This window comes from Beta vulgaris, chromosome 6 (assembly GCF_026745355.1).
Source record: "Beta vulgaris subsp. vulgaris cultivar EL10 chromosome 6, EL10.2, whole genome shotgun sequence".
In the NCBI taxonomy this organism is placed as follows: domain Eukaryota; kingdom Viridiplantae; phylum Streptophyta; class Magnoliopsida; order Caryophyllales; family Amaranthaceae; genus Beta; species Beta vulgaris.
The window spans coordinates 20,425,026-20,441,432 of NC_079207.1; the positions used below are offsets into that span (position 1 = coordinate 20,425,026).

At 35.7% G+C, this 16,407-nt stretch overlaps 1 protein-coding gene across 1 annotated transcript; it reads left to right on the forward strand.

Moving 5' to 3' along the window:
* Positions 1-1,598: 1,598 nt before the first annotated feature.
* LOC104896124 (uncharacterized) lies at positions 1,599-15,374 on the forward strand. Its single transcript, XM_010682826.4, has 14 exons — positions 1,599-1,905; positions 2,013-2,147; positions 2,850-2,991; positions 4,405-4,481; positions 6,017-6,076; positions 7,788-7,991; positions 8,602-8,730; positions 9,922-10,608; positions 10,823-11,015; positions 11,174-11,367; positions 12,618-12,722; positions 13,202-13,332; positions 14,264-14,542; positions 14,736-15,374. The coding sequence occupies exons 1-14, from the start codon at positions 1,693-1,695 to the stop codon at positions 14,998-15,000; spliced, it is 2,814 nt and encodes a 937-aa protein (XP_010681128.2). The 5' UTR covers positions 1,599-1,692; the 3' UTR covers positions 15,001-15,374.
* Positions 15,375-16,407: the final 1,033 nt, after the last annotated feature.

Below are 16,407 nucleotides of genomic sequence, written 5' to 3' on the forward strand. Positions count from 1 at the left end.
GAGAACAATAAATTACAGACTTTTTGTAGGAGTACTCCTATAGATGAAATCAAACTTGTGCCATTGTTCCTGCAATTTGATACCTGACAAAATTAGATGATAATTCAACAATGAAAATTAAAACAAACGAAAATTATAATGAAATAGATGATTTTTGATTGAATAATTAAAGATGGAAATAAAAGAGAAAAAGTGAGGAGGAAGGAGCTCAGGGTTTGCACTTTTTCCCTCTTTTCGGAGCAAAGCCGATTGAGAATGGGTGGAGCGTCGTCGTATTGAAAGGCCGCTTCAAAGCTATCTTAGTCCAACTTCTCCTGACTTTCAAACCCTCGCTCCCCTAACAATCCAAACAATACCCACTAAACATGAAAGTTTCAAGCTTTAAAACCAAAATTGAATGAAATTATGAACAAGTAAGCATGAAATTTGTAATGGGGGTGAGGGATCGGAGGAGAGAGAAACGTAACATGTAAGAGTGAAGGTAGAAGAAGAGAAGGTGAAACGAAAATAACAAGAATTCAATTTGGTGGTGGCGTTTATGTTGGAGTGACCGCATGTGAGATCAGAAAGGAAGGAGTGAGAGGGAGCAAGATGGGGAAGACTTAAGCGAGAGAAGATAGAAACAACACACAAAAAGATGAAAGATAGGGAAAGATGATAGAAAGAAAATCATGCGGCTGAGATGAAGGCTCTGATATAGGGGTGAGATTGCAGACCACGTGCACAACACATGGGGACCTTGAGAACAGTAAAAAGGAAAGAGTGAGAGGGAGCAAGATGGGGAACACTTAAGCGAGAGAAGATAGAAACAACACACAAAAAGACGAAAGATAGGAAAAGAGGATAGAAAGAAAATCGTGCGGCTGAGATGAAGGCTCTGATATAGGGGTGAGATTGCTGACCACGTGCACAATACATGGGAACTTGAGAACAATAAATTACAGACTTTTTGTAGGAGTACTCCTATAGATGAAATCAAACTTGTGCCATTGTTCCTACAATTTGATACCTGACAAAAATAGATGATAATTCAACAATGAAAATTAAAACAAACGAAAATTATAATGAAATAGATGATTTTTGATTGAATAATTAAAGATGGAAATAAAAGAGAAAAAGTGAGGAGGAAGGAGCTCAGGGTTTGCACTTTTTCCCTCTTTTCGGAGCAAAGCCGATCGAGAATGGGTGGAGCGTCGTCGTATTGAAAGGCCGCTTCAAAGCTATCTTAGTCCAACTTCTCCTGAGTTTCAAACCCTCGCTCCCCTAACAATCCAAACAATACCCACTAAGCATGAAAGTTTCAAGCTTTAAAACCAAAATTGAATGAAACTATGAACAATTAAGCATGAAATTTGTAATGGGGGTGAGGGATCGGAGGAGAGGGAAACGTAACATGTAAGAGTGAAGGTAGAAGAAGAGAAGGTGAAACGAAAATAATAAGAACTCAAATTGGTGGTGGCGTTTATGTTGGAGTGACCTATCATTCACAACACCTCAAACTTAACCACTATGCCAAGACATCTTTTTCTTACTTGTTACTTTTTATATCCAAAAGAAATAGACACTTATCCTTTTGTGAATATTTTGGGAATTTGTAATTGACGAAAGCAACGTAAACCCTTTCCCGCAACCTAAACCCTAAAAAAACCACTGCAACATCTTCTTCCGTCTTTCTCTGAACAACGTCCAACAATGGCGAAAAAGAACAGCAGCGACACAATGAAGAAGAACAAGAAGAAATCAAAGAAATCAGGTCTCAACAAAGTATCCATGAAACTCAAAGCAGCACCCAAAGAAAACCCTTTCGAGACAATTTGGTCGCGTCGCAAATTCGACGTCATAGGCAAAAAACGCAAAGGCGAAGAATGTCGTATTGGCCAGGCTCGAGCACGAGCCATTGAGAAGGCACTCTTTTTTCTCTTCTCCTCGAATTTGGTTGAATTTTATAAAATAAAATGTGTAGCTCATTTTTTTTTTTTTTGTTTTACTGTGAAATTAATGGGGATGAACAGAGGAAGAAGACGCTGCTGAAGGAATATGAGCAAAGTGGGAAGGCTTCGGTGTTTGTCGATAAGCGAATCGGGGAGCAGGATGATGCTCTTGGCGAGTTTGATAAGGCTATTTTGCGTTCCCAGCGCGAGCGCCAGGTATATATATATACTTCCTCCGTTCTTTGTTCTTTATTAATCGTGAGACGAGGTTACTAAAATTAGGTATGCAGTGATAAATAGTAGTAAACTTACATAAAAGGGAATTGCAGTGATCAATTTTTTTGGGATAATTGAATGCGGTTGTTTGATATGAAAGTTGTTCTGTGCTTATTCATGATTCTGCGTCTTCAATCTTATATGGTAATGGTAAGGAAACAGTTTGTTGAGCTCTACAAATACAATAGTAGACTATGTGCTGGGTTCTTCAGTAATGATAGACCTTCTCAGTTGAGGTAGTGGTAGCTTATGAGCAGTGAGCGGTCAGGAGGTTGTTGTTTTTTAAACTTAGTTGGGTGAATATAGGATTTTCGGATGAACTGGTCTTTATGCACTAAAGCAATTTTTTTTTTTTTTGGAAAATTTCATTCAAAATTTGGAAGTCAGACTAAGTCTTTGTTGAAGTCAATCTCGCCATTTGGCTCTATAAAAAATGTAAGGCTGTTTTGAGGATCCTGGAGCATAGACATGTAAATTTGATGCAGTGTCTATGTGATCTCCTCGGTCTTGTTTAAATTTGGTTGAGATTGAAAAGATGCTGAGTGGAGTTTTGAAGATTGGCCTCCCTTGCTGTTAGTAACAATCCATTGGTTCTGTTGCTTATGTGAAATAATTTTCCTTGGGATTTACTCTCTATTACAGATGAATATTAAAAAGACAAGCAAGTACAATTTATCTGATGGAGAGGAGGACGATCTTGATATCTATGGTGGGGTAAGTGACGACTTTAATGACGAAGTGGGACATGGGAGTGACGAGGATCTGGATCACTCTGAATACGGAAGTATGTACTTTTCATTTTCATTTATTCTTTGTCTATTGGTGATTGGTATTCTGGATATTCTGACAGTTTTGTAAAAAGAAATCTGGACAATGATGGGGTATTGTTTTTATGTTTAAAAGTTGTCGGTAATGTGAATCTTTTGACAATTGGTCGATAGCAAATTCTAAGTTGGTATAATAGGGTGCAAAACGTGATGGCAACAGTAAGTGTTTGATATAATTTATACCTTAACATGTGCCTCATTGTGAGGATGATATATAGCAATATCCACTGTTGCCATACATTTGCAGGTTACTAGTACTGTAGGCTTTGGAAGAATCGTATGGAGTTCTGTTACATGATATGTTTGTTTTTGCTCCATTTGAATATGACATTCAATCCTCTTTAGATTTGATTGCTAAAGTGCATTGCAACGAACTAAATGAGAAAGGTTATATGAAAGTTAAGTTGTTGAATTTGGGTATGGATAGCGCACATATTAGTGATTTGTGGTGTTTGACTATAGTGTAGAGAACTGTCTACTAAGAGCCTAGAGCTAACAGAATTTTCGTACTTTTATGTTAGCTGCGTAATTTGCTGGCAACATGGGGGGCAGCATTGATTGGTCTCAAAGTGAATTTTTTTTTGCAGAGATTAGTACCAGGGAGGGCTTGGTTTGTATTTGATTAATGTCTTGAAGAATATGTAGAATGACATCAAAGTTGACTACATGATAGTATATGTTTAGCCCCTTTTTATGTCATTTAGACATCAAAGTTGATTTTCTAAAGAAAAAAAAGACCTTGATGTATTTTTTATGAGTTAGAAGATAATGTTTATAATGGGTGGCTATTTACTGATAATTAGTTAGGTATCTCAGCTTCATGATATATATATATATATATATATATATATATATATATATATATATATATATATATATATATATATATATATATATATATATATATATTTGTGTTAGTTTCTGATCTTTTACATCCTTGTTTTGTTGTTCCTTGCTTCTTGTTATTTTAGACATCAAAGTTGATTTTCTAAAGAGAGAAGATATTGATGTATTTTTTTATGACATAGAGGATGATGTTAATAATTTATATTTGGTGACTAATTTACTGATAATTAGCTAGTCTCTCAGCTTTATGATGTTTATAATTTTTATCTGTGTGTGTGTGCTAGTTTCTCATGTTTTACATCCTAATTCTGTCCTAGCATGCTTCTTGTTGTGATTATACAAAATGAAGGCTCTTTACACCAGCCACGTGATTGTGGATGTTATGTCCATTTTCCTACTTTCTTTATTGGTGGGAGTTGTTCTTTTTCAGTTGTGATGTATTTGACCTAATAGGATCTATCGATAATTTTTGTCATCCTCTTTGTTCTTATCCTTTTTTTTTTTTCTGTTTGTTGATGTTGTAGAAAGGTCTTCCGTCATAAGGCAGCTAAATACATCCAATGAACGGAAATTAATGGATGCCGCGGAGGGGGAAGAAAGTGTAAGATGCATTTTTATTAAGTTCTATCTTGTAATTACTTTGATTATGGCTGGGCGGCTTGTAGTATAATATATTAGTTTTTCTGTACTCTTCTGTTGGGTAGACGATAGCAGACTGCTCTTCGCTACCAGTGGGTCCACTACACTTTGGACTTTGATATCTGTGACAAATATGGGTTAGGACTTAGGATACACCTTACAGGGAGGCTGTGTTCTATAATTTGTGACGTTTATGAAAAAGTGAGCTAATTTGTGAAGAAAGATCTCAAGACCTCCATAAACATGTGGATAAAAATTGATACCAGAAGAACTCTATGTCCTTAGCTGATGATTTGATGAACATTGCTTTGGTATAGAAGATCAATGTAGTAGACCAGAAATTTTCATAGTATGATCTCTGTGTAAGCAACTGCTTTCGTTTCTGAATTATCTCTTGAAGAGTAAATCGTTGTGCATGATATATACATTTGCCATGAGTTGTTCTTTGTGTATTTAGTTGACCTTCTTAGCATTAATAAGTAAGGAAGGGAGCTTTGTAGCCCTCCTAAGCCTGACCCATTTGTTTCGCTAAGTTTAACATACCGTTAACCTTTTTCTTAAAAAGTGCGCCTAGGCGCTAGGCGAGTGGAGGCGCTAGCCAAAACTCATCCAACTAGTAAGGCGCAGCGATGCACGAGAGGTGACACCTGGCTATTGGGGAGGTGCAAGGTGCACCGCCTTGAGCGCTTTTGGATATGAGGGGTGAAAGAGAGTAAATCTGAGTTGAAATTTCAGATATAAAGAAAAGTTTCTTCAAATTAAAGCGTACCCAGTTGAAGAACCTAATATGAGCAAAATCCCTAATTTAATCGCATATAGTGATAGCAAATTTGCGTAAAATTAAAAATTTGACGGTGATTCAAAATAATCCATTAATGATGAGAGAGAGTTGGATGAGAAAGTATGGCAACATTTTGTTTTGGAAATGTAACAGGCAAAGCAAGATTGGAGAGAGAACAGCAGCAGTTGTTGACTACTGTAAAATAAGAGGGTTGGTGTTTGGAGTTGGGGAAAAAAGTGGAAATGTGATAGAAGTGGGGTCGTGTTTGGAGATGGGAAAAAGTGGAAATGTGGAAAAAGTGGGGTAGTGTTTGGAGATGGTAAAAAGATGAAATGTGACATTTACCACATCCTTGGAAAGTTAAAATGCATTATAAACTGAAACAACTAATTACGGCAATATGCCTTGTGAACTTAAACAAAATATTACAGCAATATGCCTTATATAGTGAAAGAAAATGCCTTATAAATATGATATTGTGGGATATTTTGTTCTTTAGCAAAAGGAATCCCAAACATGTACTCGTCCTTCTAATGAATTACTGCTTAATTTCCATTTTTGTTTACTTCATGTTTGCTATCTGTCTTTTAGGCCTCATGTGGTGTTGCTGATGTATTTACATTTTTTTCATTATTTATTGTTCGAGCAATTGAAGTTTGCTGGCTGAATGATTCAGTCCTTACATCATGACACTAATAACACTGTCAAAATTGCAGAGATTTAGGAGCAAGAAGGAGGTTATGGAAGAGATCATTCAAAAAAGCAAGTTTTTCAAGGTGATTTTTCTAATTGATGAATTGAACTTGATAATTTTCCCTACCATCTGTTGACCAATTAAGTTTGATGTTTATGTTTAATGTGTTTCAGGCATTCATTATGAGTGTAATTTTTCAGCAACTAATGAAGCTTTTAAAACTTCTAACTAGGCTTGCTTGGAAAACAAATGTTAAATGATTAAATATCTTGGTGTTGTTATGAAAATCTGTTCTTCATACTTAAAGTGAATCTTTTACTCTGCCGATTTGATTGTAGTAGGCACATTTGACTTTAATGGCTTAAGCGGGCTAACTTTGACCATTAATACGTCATTAGAATGTTCACGGTGGACATACTTAGACTACAAATTAAGGCTACCTATTACGAGTGATCTATTGCACCAGGTCTCTCATCTTGTGTCCCACTTCTTCATATTTTGTTAAATTACCACTTATAAGTATTCAATTGCTATAAACTGTGAATGTTTAAGTTTCAACTTGAAAATATAGCCTAAAGAAAGAGAAGTTTGTCACTAATTTAGACATGTAATAGGATATACGTCCTCCGTTTCTATATAAGTGCAACACTTCTTGTTTTCACATTTGCCAATGCATTATTTTAACCATTAATATCTTCAATTATCTATAAGTAAAAATTATAAAAAGTTGATATTAAAAAAATTCACATTTAGACGAATCTAACAAGATCACACATGACTATGTTTTTCCTAAAATGTAAATCACCAAAGCTAATTAAAGTTTAAACTGTGAATAGTAAACACTATGCAAATGTTGCACTTATTTAGAAACGGAGGAAGTATATATGTAGCTTAGTGTAAGAATACACTCCTCCATATGAGTTTTTTAAGGATAAACTAACTTTTGCACACAATGAGGAATTCCTTGCTTATTAGATCACATTTCGTGCTTTCAAATAAAACCAAAATGCTCTCAACTAAACCTTACTTTTCAGTCAATTCAAATATCAACTTTTTGGGTATGACAATGTTGGAAATGATCCTTCTTTATCCCGCCATTAGGAAAATGCTCTCATCCAAACCTTACTTTTCTGTCAATTCGAATATCAACTTTTGAGTATGACACTGTTGGAAATGATCCTTCTTTATCCCGTCATTAGGAAAAGAATTGCAGTAGCCAAAAAATGGTGTGTGATATTGTCCAATTACTGATTCTCGTTACAATATCCAATTCTCCACAAAATGTAAGAAATTCCACCTTATTCCAGTTGTCCCTTTTGTGTTTTGTCATATAACTTAAAACATGGACATCATAAAATTGCAAATCATGTCAGCTATACTGTATAGAGAGCGACGTGCTTGACCTCTGAATATCTTAGAGAATATTTTCTTTATTGTAGATGTGTAGTTGATTATGGTGTAAGTATGACGATGCAACACTCATTTACTGTTTCTTTTACCCTTTAGCTCTCCTATTCTCACATGAAAATTGAAGATTTTTAGCAGAACTCATGGATCATGTAGACAAGATAGGACCTGATTAAACGCGTATTCTTTTCCTGAGAGCTAAATGACCTTTACCCAGTAAATTAAGTTACTTTTAGCTTTATATAAGTGTAAACTATTCATTTTGGAGCTTACTATTAGTGTCTTGCGGCCTTTTGTTTGTCCTCACCCTCACCTTCTCCCTCTTTAGAATTTGCCAGTGATTACTCAACGCATCTGGATATTAACAACTCTGTTCTTTCTGCTAGGAACAAAAAGCAAGGGAAAAGGAAGAAAATGAGAAGTTGGTTGAGCAGTTGGATAAAGATTTTGAATCTTTAGTTCATTCGCAAGCCTTCTCGTCTCTTACTCAACCGAACATGATAAATGCCTTGAAGGCTCTTGTGAACCCGAACTTTTCGAAAGAGCTTAGAAAGCAAGACGTTACATCTGCTTCTGAGGTTTCCAAGCAGGTAGTATCGAGGTTCTGTTGCTTGAAATATCTTCTGTTTTTTTTTTTTTTTTGTTTCATTTCCTTGTTTCTTTTGAAGAATTCTGCTACGAATTATAGTTGAGATATGCGTTTGCTCTGTCAAGTGAGGGATTTTTTAGTGAAGCAGTACCATTGATATTTTTTCTTTCTGCTCATTGCTGAGTTTTTGGATAAAAAAAATAAAAAGCCTGGAAAAGAAGGGAGTGTCGAGTGAAAAGTTTCTTGAAACTTGAACGATATTATAATAAAAGCTGAAGAGAGCATTTATTTGTTTATGATGTGGTTGCAGACAAGCAAAACATAGCAGGGCTGAAGAAGATTTTTTTTTTGGGTTTATGTTAAGGGATTCTTGACACCATGGTTTGTAGCCACATGGAATTGTTTGTCCTTATGAGTCCTTTGTGGATTGTCAGGTCAGGAGTATGTGTTTTGTGATTGAAGTGGACAAATAATATTTTGGAAAATTGGTCTATAATTCCCCCTCCCCAAGAAAGAGTTAGAGAAAGGAGAGAAGAAAGATCATTTGGTCTTCAGGAATTTTTATATTCAGCTAACTGAAACATGAAATTGTATGGTGTTTTTTTTTGAAGGACGAACCTGATTCTTATGATAAATTGGTAAGTGAGATGGTATTTGAGATGCGTGCTCGCCCATCAGATAGGACAAAGACACCAGAGGAGATTGCCGAGGAGGAGAAAGACCGGCTAGAGCGACTTGAGGTATGTTGACATTTAGTAGCTGCAGTTTAGTACTCCCTTTTTGTCATAGTATCTGCCTTTGGAATCTGCGACGCAACATTTTGGGTCACAAATTCCATGGTGGACAGGTTATTTGGCAATAGTGAGTGTGATTGCTTGCTATGCTGTGATCGGGTTGCCAAGGTTACTGGGCAACTTAGTAATTTTTCTCCGGTGGAGAACACATTGTAAAGAAATTGGTTTGTTATGTTTTGCTATTGCCTTCAATTATTCTGGTGATGCGAAGCAGGAATGCTGTATACTTTTATTTCTCTCTACCATTATATTTATTGAGAAAGCTATACATTGTACTAATTATAAAATACGCTTCTTATATCCTGTCTATGACAAAATAAATTGTTATCCACAAAACTACCCTAGTTTCATTTTACCCACTAGTTGTAGTTATCGACTGTTATGAGGTACAAATGTTCAGCTGTGCATGAACTGTTACTCAGTTTTGGTGTATCCTATTGATAAATTTGTTGTATACTTTTTCTTTCATATACTTGTCTGTGTATCTGCTATTCTATTTGTTTTACATATGAAATTGTATTTATAAGTTAAGCATTGATGTAAAACATTTATCTACTTTTCGGTACTGCTTTTCATAGTGGATATGGTCCTTGTAATGGTCAATACTTTCCATTTCCATGGACCTGCTTTCTGGAGAAATTGCGTGGAATCTGTTTAAAGGTTTTGAAAATTTCAAGATCTGCCAATTTATGGCTTATGAGTTATGATGCAAGAATTTTAATGGTATTGTTTAATGTTTTAGTGATGTTGAATTTTGTATGAAGACTAGGTTGAAGCCCATCTTGTGACATGACATTCCTATTTGGTACTCCATTTTCTATCTGTCCAGAATTTTACTTATGTATTCTTATAATTTTGAAATCAGGATGTTATACACACACACACACACACACACACTTCCAAATCAGTTGCACCACTTCTGATTGAAAGTTGTAAAGTAGTTTTCGACATTACTCTATTTTGTAATAGGTGCTCTCTATCTCTCTCTTCATTACATATGGTCCCTCTTTCACATTTCTCTTTGTTTCTCATGCACTCTTTAAACTTGTGTCCCCCCCTCCCCTCCGTGTTGCAAATAATTTGGAACACAGGAAGTATTTCATTGTCTATTTTAAATTGATATCTTTTATACTCCAGCAAGAGCGGCAGGATAGGATGCGTGCTGCTGATGATGCCAGTGGAGAGGATGATGATGATCTGGAAGATGATGGCACACCATTTGCTAACAAGCAAAGTCATATATCTGGTGATGACCTTGGTGACTCGTTTACTGTTGATGAGAAGGAGCTCAATAAAAAGGGATGGGTGGATGAAATTCTAGAAAGGAATGACTCAGAGGGTACCGAGGATGAAGGCAGTGGATGTTCTGATGATTCAGCAGATAGTGAAGATGATGAAGAAGGCACAGAAGATGAGGAGAATGACGGAAAGGTAGAAACTTTGGAGGACTGGGAACAGAGTGATGATGATGATATTGGTGCAGATTTACTCAATGAGGAGGACGAACCCACTAATGAAGGTGGAGGAAAAGATGATGACACACATGATGACTCAGAGGACAAAAAGAATGAGACGCTCGCCGATCCTGAGAAAAAGAAAAGAAAGAAAACTGCAGTGCAGGATATAGATAGGAGAATAGGAGGTATGGTACAGCCTTCAAGTCTGAAACAGGAACTTCCTTTCAAAATCAATGCTCCTATTAGTATGGAAGAATTATATGCTATATTTCAAGACCGTTCCAATGAAGATATAATTGAGGCAATCAGGAGAATCCGCCTATACAACGCTATTGCTCTTGCTGCAGAAAACCGGAAGAAAATACAAGTATGAAAATTTTGGAATTTTTCATTCTAGCCGTTTAGCTTGTTGTGTCTACTTCTACATTGAATATTTGCAGTATTTGAAATTATGAATTATAGTTATGAAAATTTAGTGCAGTAATTAGTTGATTATTGATTTATTGTGAGTTTTTGTCTATATGGGCTTGCTTCAGTTGCTTGTCAGGAAGCTCACATATGGTGGTGCTGTTTCTTTTCAGGTTTTCTATGGTCTTCTTCTGCAGTACTTTGCTACTTTAACGAATCAAAAGCCATTGAATTTTCATTTATTGAACTTGCTTGTTAAGCCACTGATGGAGATGAGTGCAGAGATTCCATATTTTTCAGCGATTTGTGCTCGTGAACGAATTTTAAGGATTCGTACAAAATTCTCTGAGGATATCAAGGACCCAGGTTTTCCATTAGTTACAAAACTGTTTCTTGTATGTTTCAGTATTTATACTTTATCTTTCATGTACTTTTTTGTGTTGGATATCTAGAGCTAATGAACGTGCATTTCAGAAAAGAACTAACAAAGTTGGTATTTTCTGTTTTCTCATGAATTTATGCAGAAAAAAGCTGCTGGCCTTCCTTGAAGACCTTGCTTCTGTTGAGACTTTGGTCCATGATATTTCCCTGCTCTGACTTCCGTCATGTTGTCATGACACCAGCTATGTTGTTGATGTGTGAATATTTGACGCGTTGTCCTGTTCTGTCTGTGCGTGATGCTGCAATTGGCTCTTTCTTATGCTCCATAGTTCTTTTGGTAGGTTGTGTTCATTCTTGACTTTGTTACCCTTTCCACTTCTAATTTGCTCTTCAGATTGTTGTGATTTACTCCCTCCGCTTCCTAAAGATCTTCATTGTTACTGTTCCTACAGATACCAAGGAGGATCCATTTGTGTGGGGTGTGGGGTGTGGGGTGGGTAAAGTAGGAGAGAGAAAGGGGTTAAGATAAATAAACAAATAAAAAGGGGTTAAAGTAGGAGAGAGAAAGGGAGTAAAATTGAATTAATAATGTAATGGTGGACCATATGATAGGGACATGAGAGGGTAAAAAGGGGAAAAAAATTCCAAATAAGTAATAAAGTAAAAGAGGGAAGATCTTTAGGAAACGGAGGGAGTAGTTATGAACTTTGAAATACTTCCTCCGTTCGATGTTACACTTTCTATTTTAGGAAGTTTTAAATTAGATGTTACACTTTTATTTTGGGTAATAATTTCTCTCTATCTCTCTCCTATCACATGTTCACATGGGACCCTTTTGTTTTTCATTCTCTCTATCTCTCTCCTCTCCAAACATTATCTAGGAGTCCGTGATTTGAAAAGTGTAACATCTAATAAAAAACGGAGGAAGTATACTATATTAAAGCAACTATAGCTTTATTATCTAATTGTACTTCTACTTTGATTGATAAGAAAAGCTGAGCATTAGAATATCTTGCCATTGATGTATGGTAAACATTATAACTATGAAGGATATTTTAGTTAGCCTATTGATCTAGTTGATCCTTACTAATTTTTGGACCTATGGTCAGTGCCAGAACATTTTTATATTTGGTGAGTTTGCATCTGACATGGTAAGAGGGGATATATATTCTAGTTGTATACTTGCATCCTGTTATAATGTTCTCGACTCTGGTTTCCCATGCCAAACCAATACTTTTTCATCAGTATTGTTAGTCTTGTCAAAATTATGATTTTCTGCTTCCCATTTTTATCATCCAGATTTATTTTTAATACAAAAAAATGTACCACTTGTCAGATTGTAAGGCTTTTTTGTGTATTTAATTGTATGAATTGCTTACATCAGTTGCTTTATATGGCAATACAAGATTAGTAGATCATGGATACTCTGATATATCAATTGGGAGAGCTGTTGCAGACTTGTGCTAATTGCTAACTTATACTTAATCTCGGGTCAAGGACATAGCTTTTCATGCTTACATTTGTGGCAATCTGCAAGTATGTTGGTTTACTACTTTGGTTGTTTGTAACTTCACTTTTTGTCTGCAGGTAATCAAACAGTCCAAAAAGTTCTGTCCTGAAGCTTTGAAATTTCTCAAGGCTTTACTTCTTGGAGCTATGGACAGAAATCCAGGATGCTGCTGGGACACTCAGGTGAATTAATTGGCTAGCAGTATTTTACAGCCCGTCTGATTGCCGGTAATAAATGTTTGTATTGGTAATGAATTAAGTGTGACTAAGTGTCATGTTAATGCCAATGGTAATGGTATTTCTTCCCTTAACACGTGTTTTTCTTCATAAATTTTATTACCACTCCAAATCATTGCTAAAGTAGTAATAGACGGTCATGAATATCAATGAAAAACAAGATATTTAGGGATGATCAATTATTACTATGGACACTAGTGTGAGAAATAGTCCCAAAAGCTCGTAACTATTACGTCCTTCATTATCTCCTACCAAACGTGTTATTACTTATTAGTGGCAGTGTTGTAGTCTAGAACTGAGATGATGATGCAACTTGCTTGTTTGTTGTTTATGTATTGAAGTATCTCTTCTCATTTGGCTGTTTATGCTTGATAATTGATATTAACTGACATTTCCTGCTGTTGTTAAATTTAATGTGTCAACAGCTTCTTGAACTCAAAGCACCCATGCGCTTACTTTGTATAGAAGAGAGTATACAGGATATTAAGCCTTTGGACTTCTTGAAGATAATGAACTTGCCTGAAGATTCTTCCATTTTCAGTGGTCATGGTTTCAGGTCAGTTTAGTTGATAACCTATTACTATTTTACTTTTAGTTCTTCAGCATTGGCTGTGAAGCATTTATTGACCATTATATTTGTTGGACCTTTTTTTCACACGCATCAAGCTACTTAGCTTTATCAAATTGGCAATTGATGTTTACTTTTCCCAAGACAGGCTAAACTTTACTTCCTCCACCTACAGAGAAACATCTAGGATGTAGGTTTCTGTATGCCTGTACAGTCACCCTGCCCCCAACCAACACCCAGTATGCAGATCTTGAATGGATCTAAGTTCTAGAGTTTGGGATGTATGCAGTTTTGCCGCTCAACCAAAACTGAGGTTCTGTTTAGTGTTTAGTGTTTAGTGTACAGTCACTGTAGCCTTTTTGTTTTGAGGAAAGTTAGTGCTTATTTGGTACAAGGGATTTGATGGAAGTAAATGAAAGTACTGGTTGAGATGTTTGAACAACTGTATATCTGTGATGGAGTTGGCTGCTAAAATGATGTCATTTAGTACATCTTTACTACAAAGTTACTGATCTCATCTTATCAACTCTTTTCCCTTCTCCCATTCTGTGATAAAGTTGGATGGGGGTGTCTAGTAGTCGCAGGCTAGTAGTAAAGTAGGATCCATAGATAAATAGTTGCGTACCTGCAAATGGAAATAGAATAAATAGAAAAAAAATGGTTGTTTATAGGATATTTTGGTCATTTTCATAAAAAGTTCGGCTTTGTAGATGATTGTTTAGAATTTGTTGGTTTATATAATTGATTGTAACACCTACATGGAAGAACTGGGAGCAACCTCGATCTCTATATATATTTATTGAAATATTTAGCTTGTGTTGGTGTAAGATTTCTTGTACATGTGAATGTATTCATACATTCTTTCCCTTCCTTATTAATGGGTTTAGAAGTTCCGCACTAAATGGTGTGTGTAATGCAGGGCCAGCGTACTTGTATCAGTTTTGAAAACCCTCGAGGGATTTGTATATATCTATGGAGAACTTAAAGCCTTCCCTGAAATATTTTTGCCAATATCAGCGTTATTGGGTGAAGTTGCTGAGCAACAAAACGAGCCTGGTCCTTTTGGAGATAAACTAAGACATGTGCGCGAGCTTATAACTATTAAAGCCGAAGAATATCATGAACTTCGACAACCACTTCAGATGCGGAAGCGGAAGCCTGTGCCTATTAAATTGCTAAATCCCCAGTTTGAGGAGAAGTAATGCATTTTACTCTTGGTTTCTTTTTTTATTATTATTATAGTATAGATGATGTTTAGACCTGTTCAGTAGGTTGGGGCCTGTTCAAGGCCCCTGAGTGGAACCCTCTTGATAGATATGTCAACTCGACCCTCTTCATAAATGGTATTTTTACTCTGTAAGTCAAGAAAATAATTTCTGTTTGTTTTGCAGTTTTGTAAAGGGTAGAGATTATGATCCTGATCGTATCCGGGCTGAGAATAGAAAGATGAAGAAACTTTTAAGGAAAGAAGCGAGGGGAGCTGTTCGTGAGCTGAGGAAAGATAACTACTTCCTCCAAGAGGTGAAGGAGAAAGAGAAGCAAAGATTAGAGGAGGAGAGAGCAGAAAAGTACGGTAAGGCGAAAGCTTTTCTTCAAGAGCAAGAACATACTTTCAAGTCCGGGCAGCTTGGAAAAGGTCGTAAGAGAAGAAGATAAAAGTAACTCTAACTTTTAATGAGGTATTATTTTGAGCCTGAAACATTCACTTTGTCCATTATGTTGATCGACATAATGGATGATTAACATTGCTATAATACGGGAGTCGGAAAAGTGATTATGGGTTGACTGGGTACAAGAAAAGTGACAATAAATTGATTATAGGAAAACTCTGGTTAATTTGGGTGGCTGAAAGAGTTTGTATCCGCCGCAAAATGTAAATTTAGAGTGATTGTGGGAATTTCGTGAACTAATTTGGTTTATTGTAGGAAACGCTATACTACAGTTTTGCATATGTATGTAGCGTTTCCCTACAATAAGTATATTTTTTTTAACCCATTTTGTCTTTTTTTATAAATTTTCTTTTTGAGCAATATATAGTTCTGGAATAATTGGTCTGTTTTACAGACTCGGCTACTTTATGTCTTTATTGATTACTCCCTCCGTTCATTTAAGTTTGGCCTCATTTTCTTTTTGGCAAAACATAGTTCTGGCATATGTGATTGTTTTGTCTATAAACTACAACTCAATGGTCAAATCAAAGTATAATAGGTGAACAATGTCAAAGTATGAATTGGGTAGATTAAAAGGAAATTGAGGTATTGCTAATAATTGAAAGCCAAAGATATCTAAAATCGATATTAAGGAAAAACGAAACACAATATAACTTGATTAAACAAAATTCTTCTTCGGTATAAATATGATAATAATGAACCAAATTTGATAATGTAGCATAGCCCCTGTTTGTTTGCTTAATCATGCAACAATCTATAAGTGTGTCTATCATTATGACATAGTTTTGAGAAGGAATCCTTTCATTGGATTTTGAATTTGTCTATGTAGGCTACGAAAACTCGATAGTAATTGCAATTTTGTACGATTAACTATTAATGAACTATGTCTTTGCAACAAACTACAAGAACCAAACTTTAAGAGATAAGTATAAATTAAACTCCAAATTCTTAAGGATGGAGACAAATAATCCAATAGTTGGGTAAAAACTCCTCCCACAAAGAGAGAAAAGAGGATTATTATTAATGAAAATTAAAAATACAAATGCAATCGAGGCAAGGCGCTCGACAGTCGAGTGAGTTTCAGTGCTAGTAAGAAAAGCAGTTGCCATCAGTAGCTACAACAGCCATTGCAACAGCCTACATAGGAACGCCCTTATTTAATATCCTTGCGGACATTGAACGAAAATAAAAATAGTTATCGAAAAACCAGAAACCCGGTCATATTGGGCGGTTATCGAACCGGAAAATTTGGGAGTAAATGGTTCGGTTACCAAATCGGTAAAAATTACGGTAAACGGTACAGTTACGATTATGATTTTTTTATAAAACAGTTAACCGAAAAATTGGGTAAATTTATTTTATTTTATGTTTATTCAATTCTTTATGGCGGGAG

Coding starts and splice junctions, on each gene's coding strand:
- LOC104896124 (XM_010682826.4), top strand. CDS start 1,693: ATGGCGAAAAAGAACAGCAGCGACACAATGAAGAAGAACAAGAAGAAA. Junction 11,368..12,617: donor TATGCTCCATAGTTCTTTTG/GTAGGTTGTGTT, acceptor TTTTGTCTGCAG/GTAATCAAACAGTCCAAAAA. Junction 12,723..13,201: donor GATGCTGCTGGGACACTCAG/GTGAATTAATTG, acceptor ATGTGTCAACAG/CTTCTTGAACTCAAAGCACC.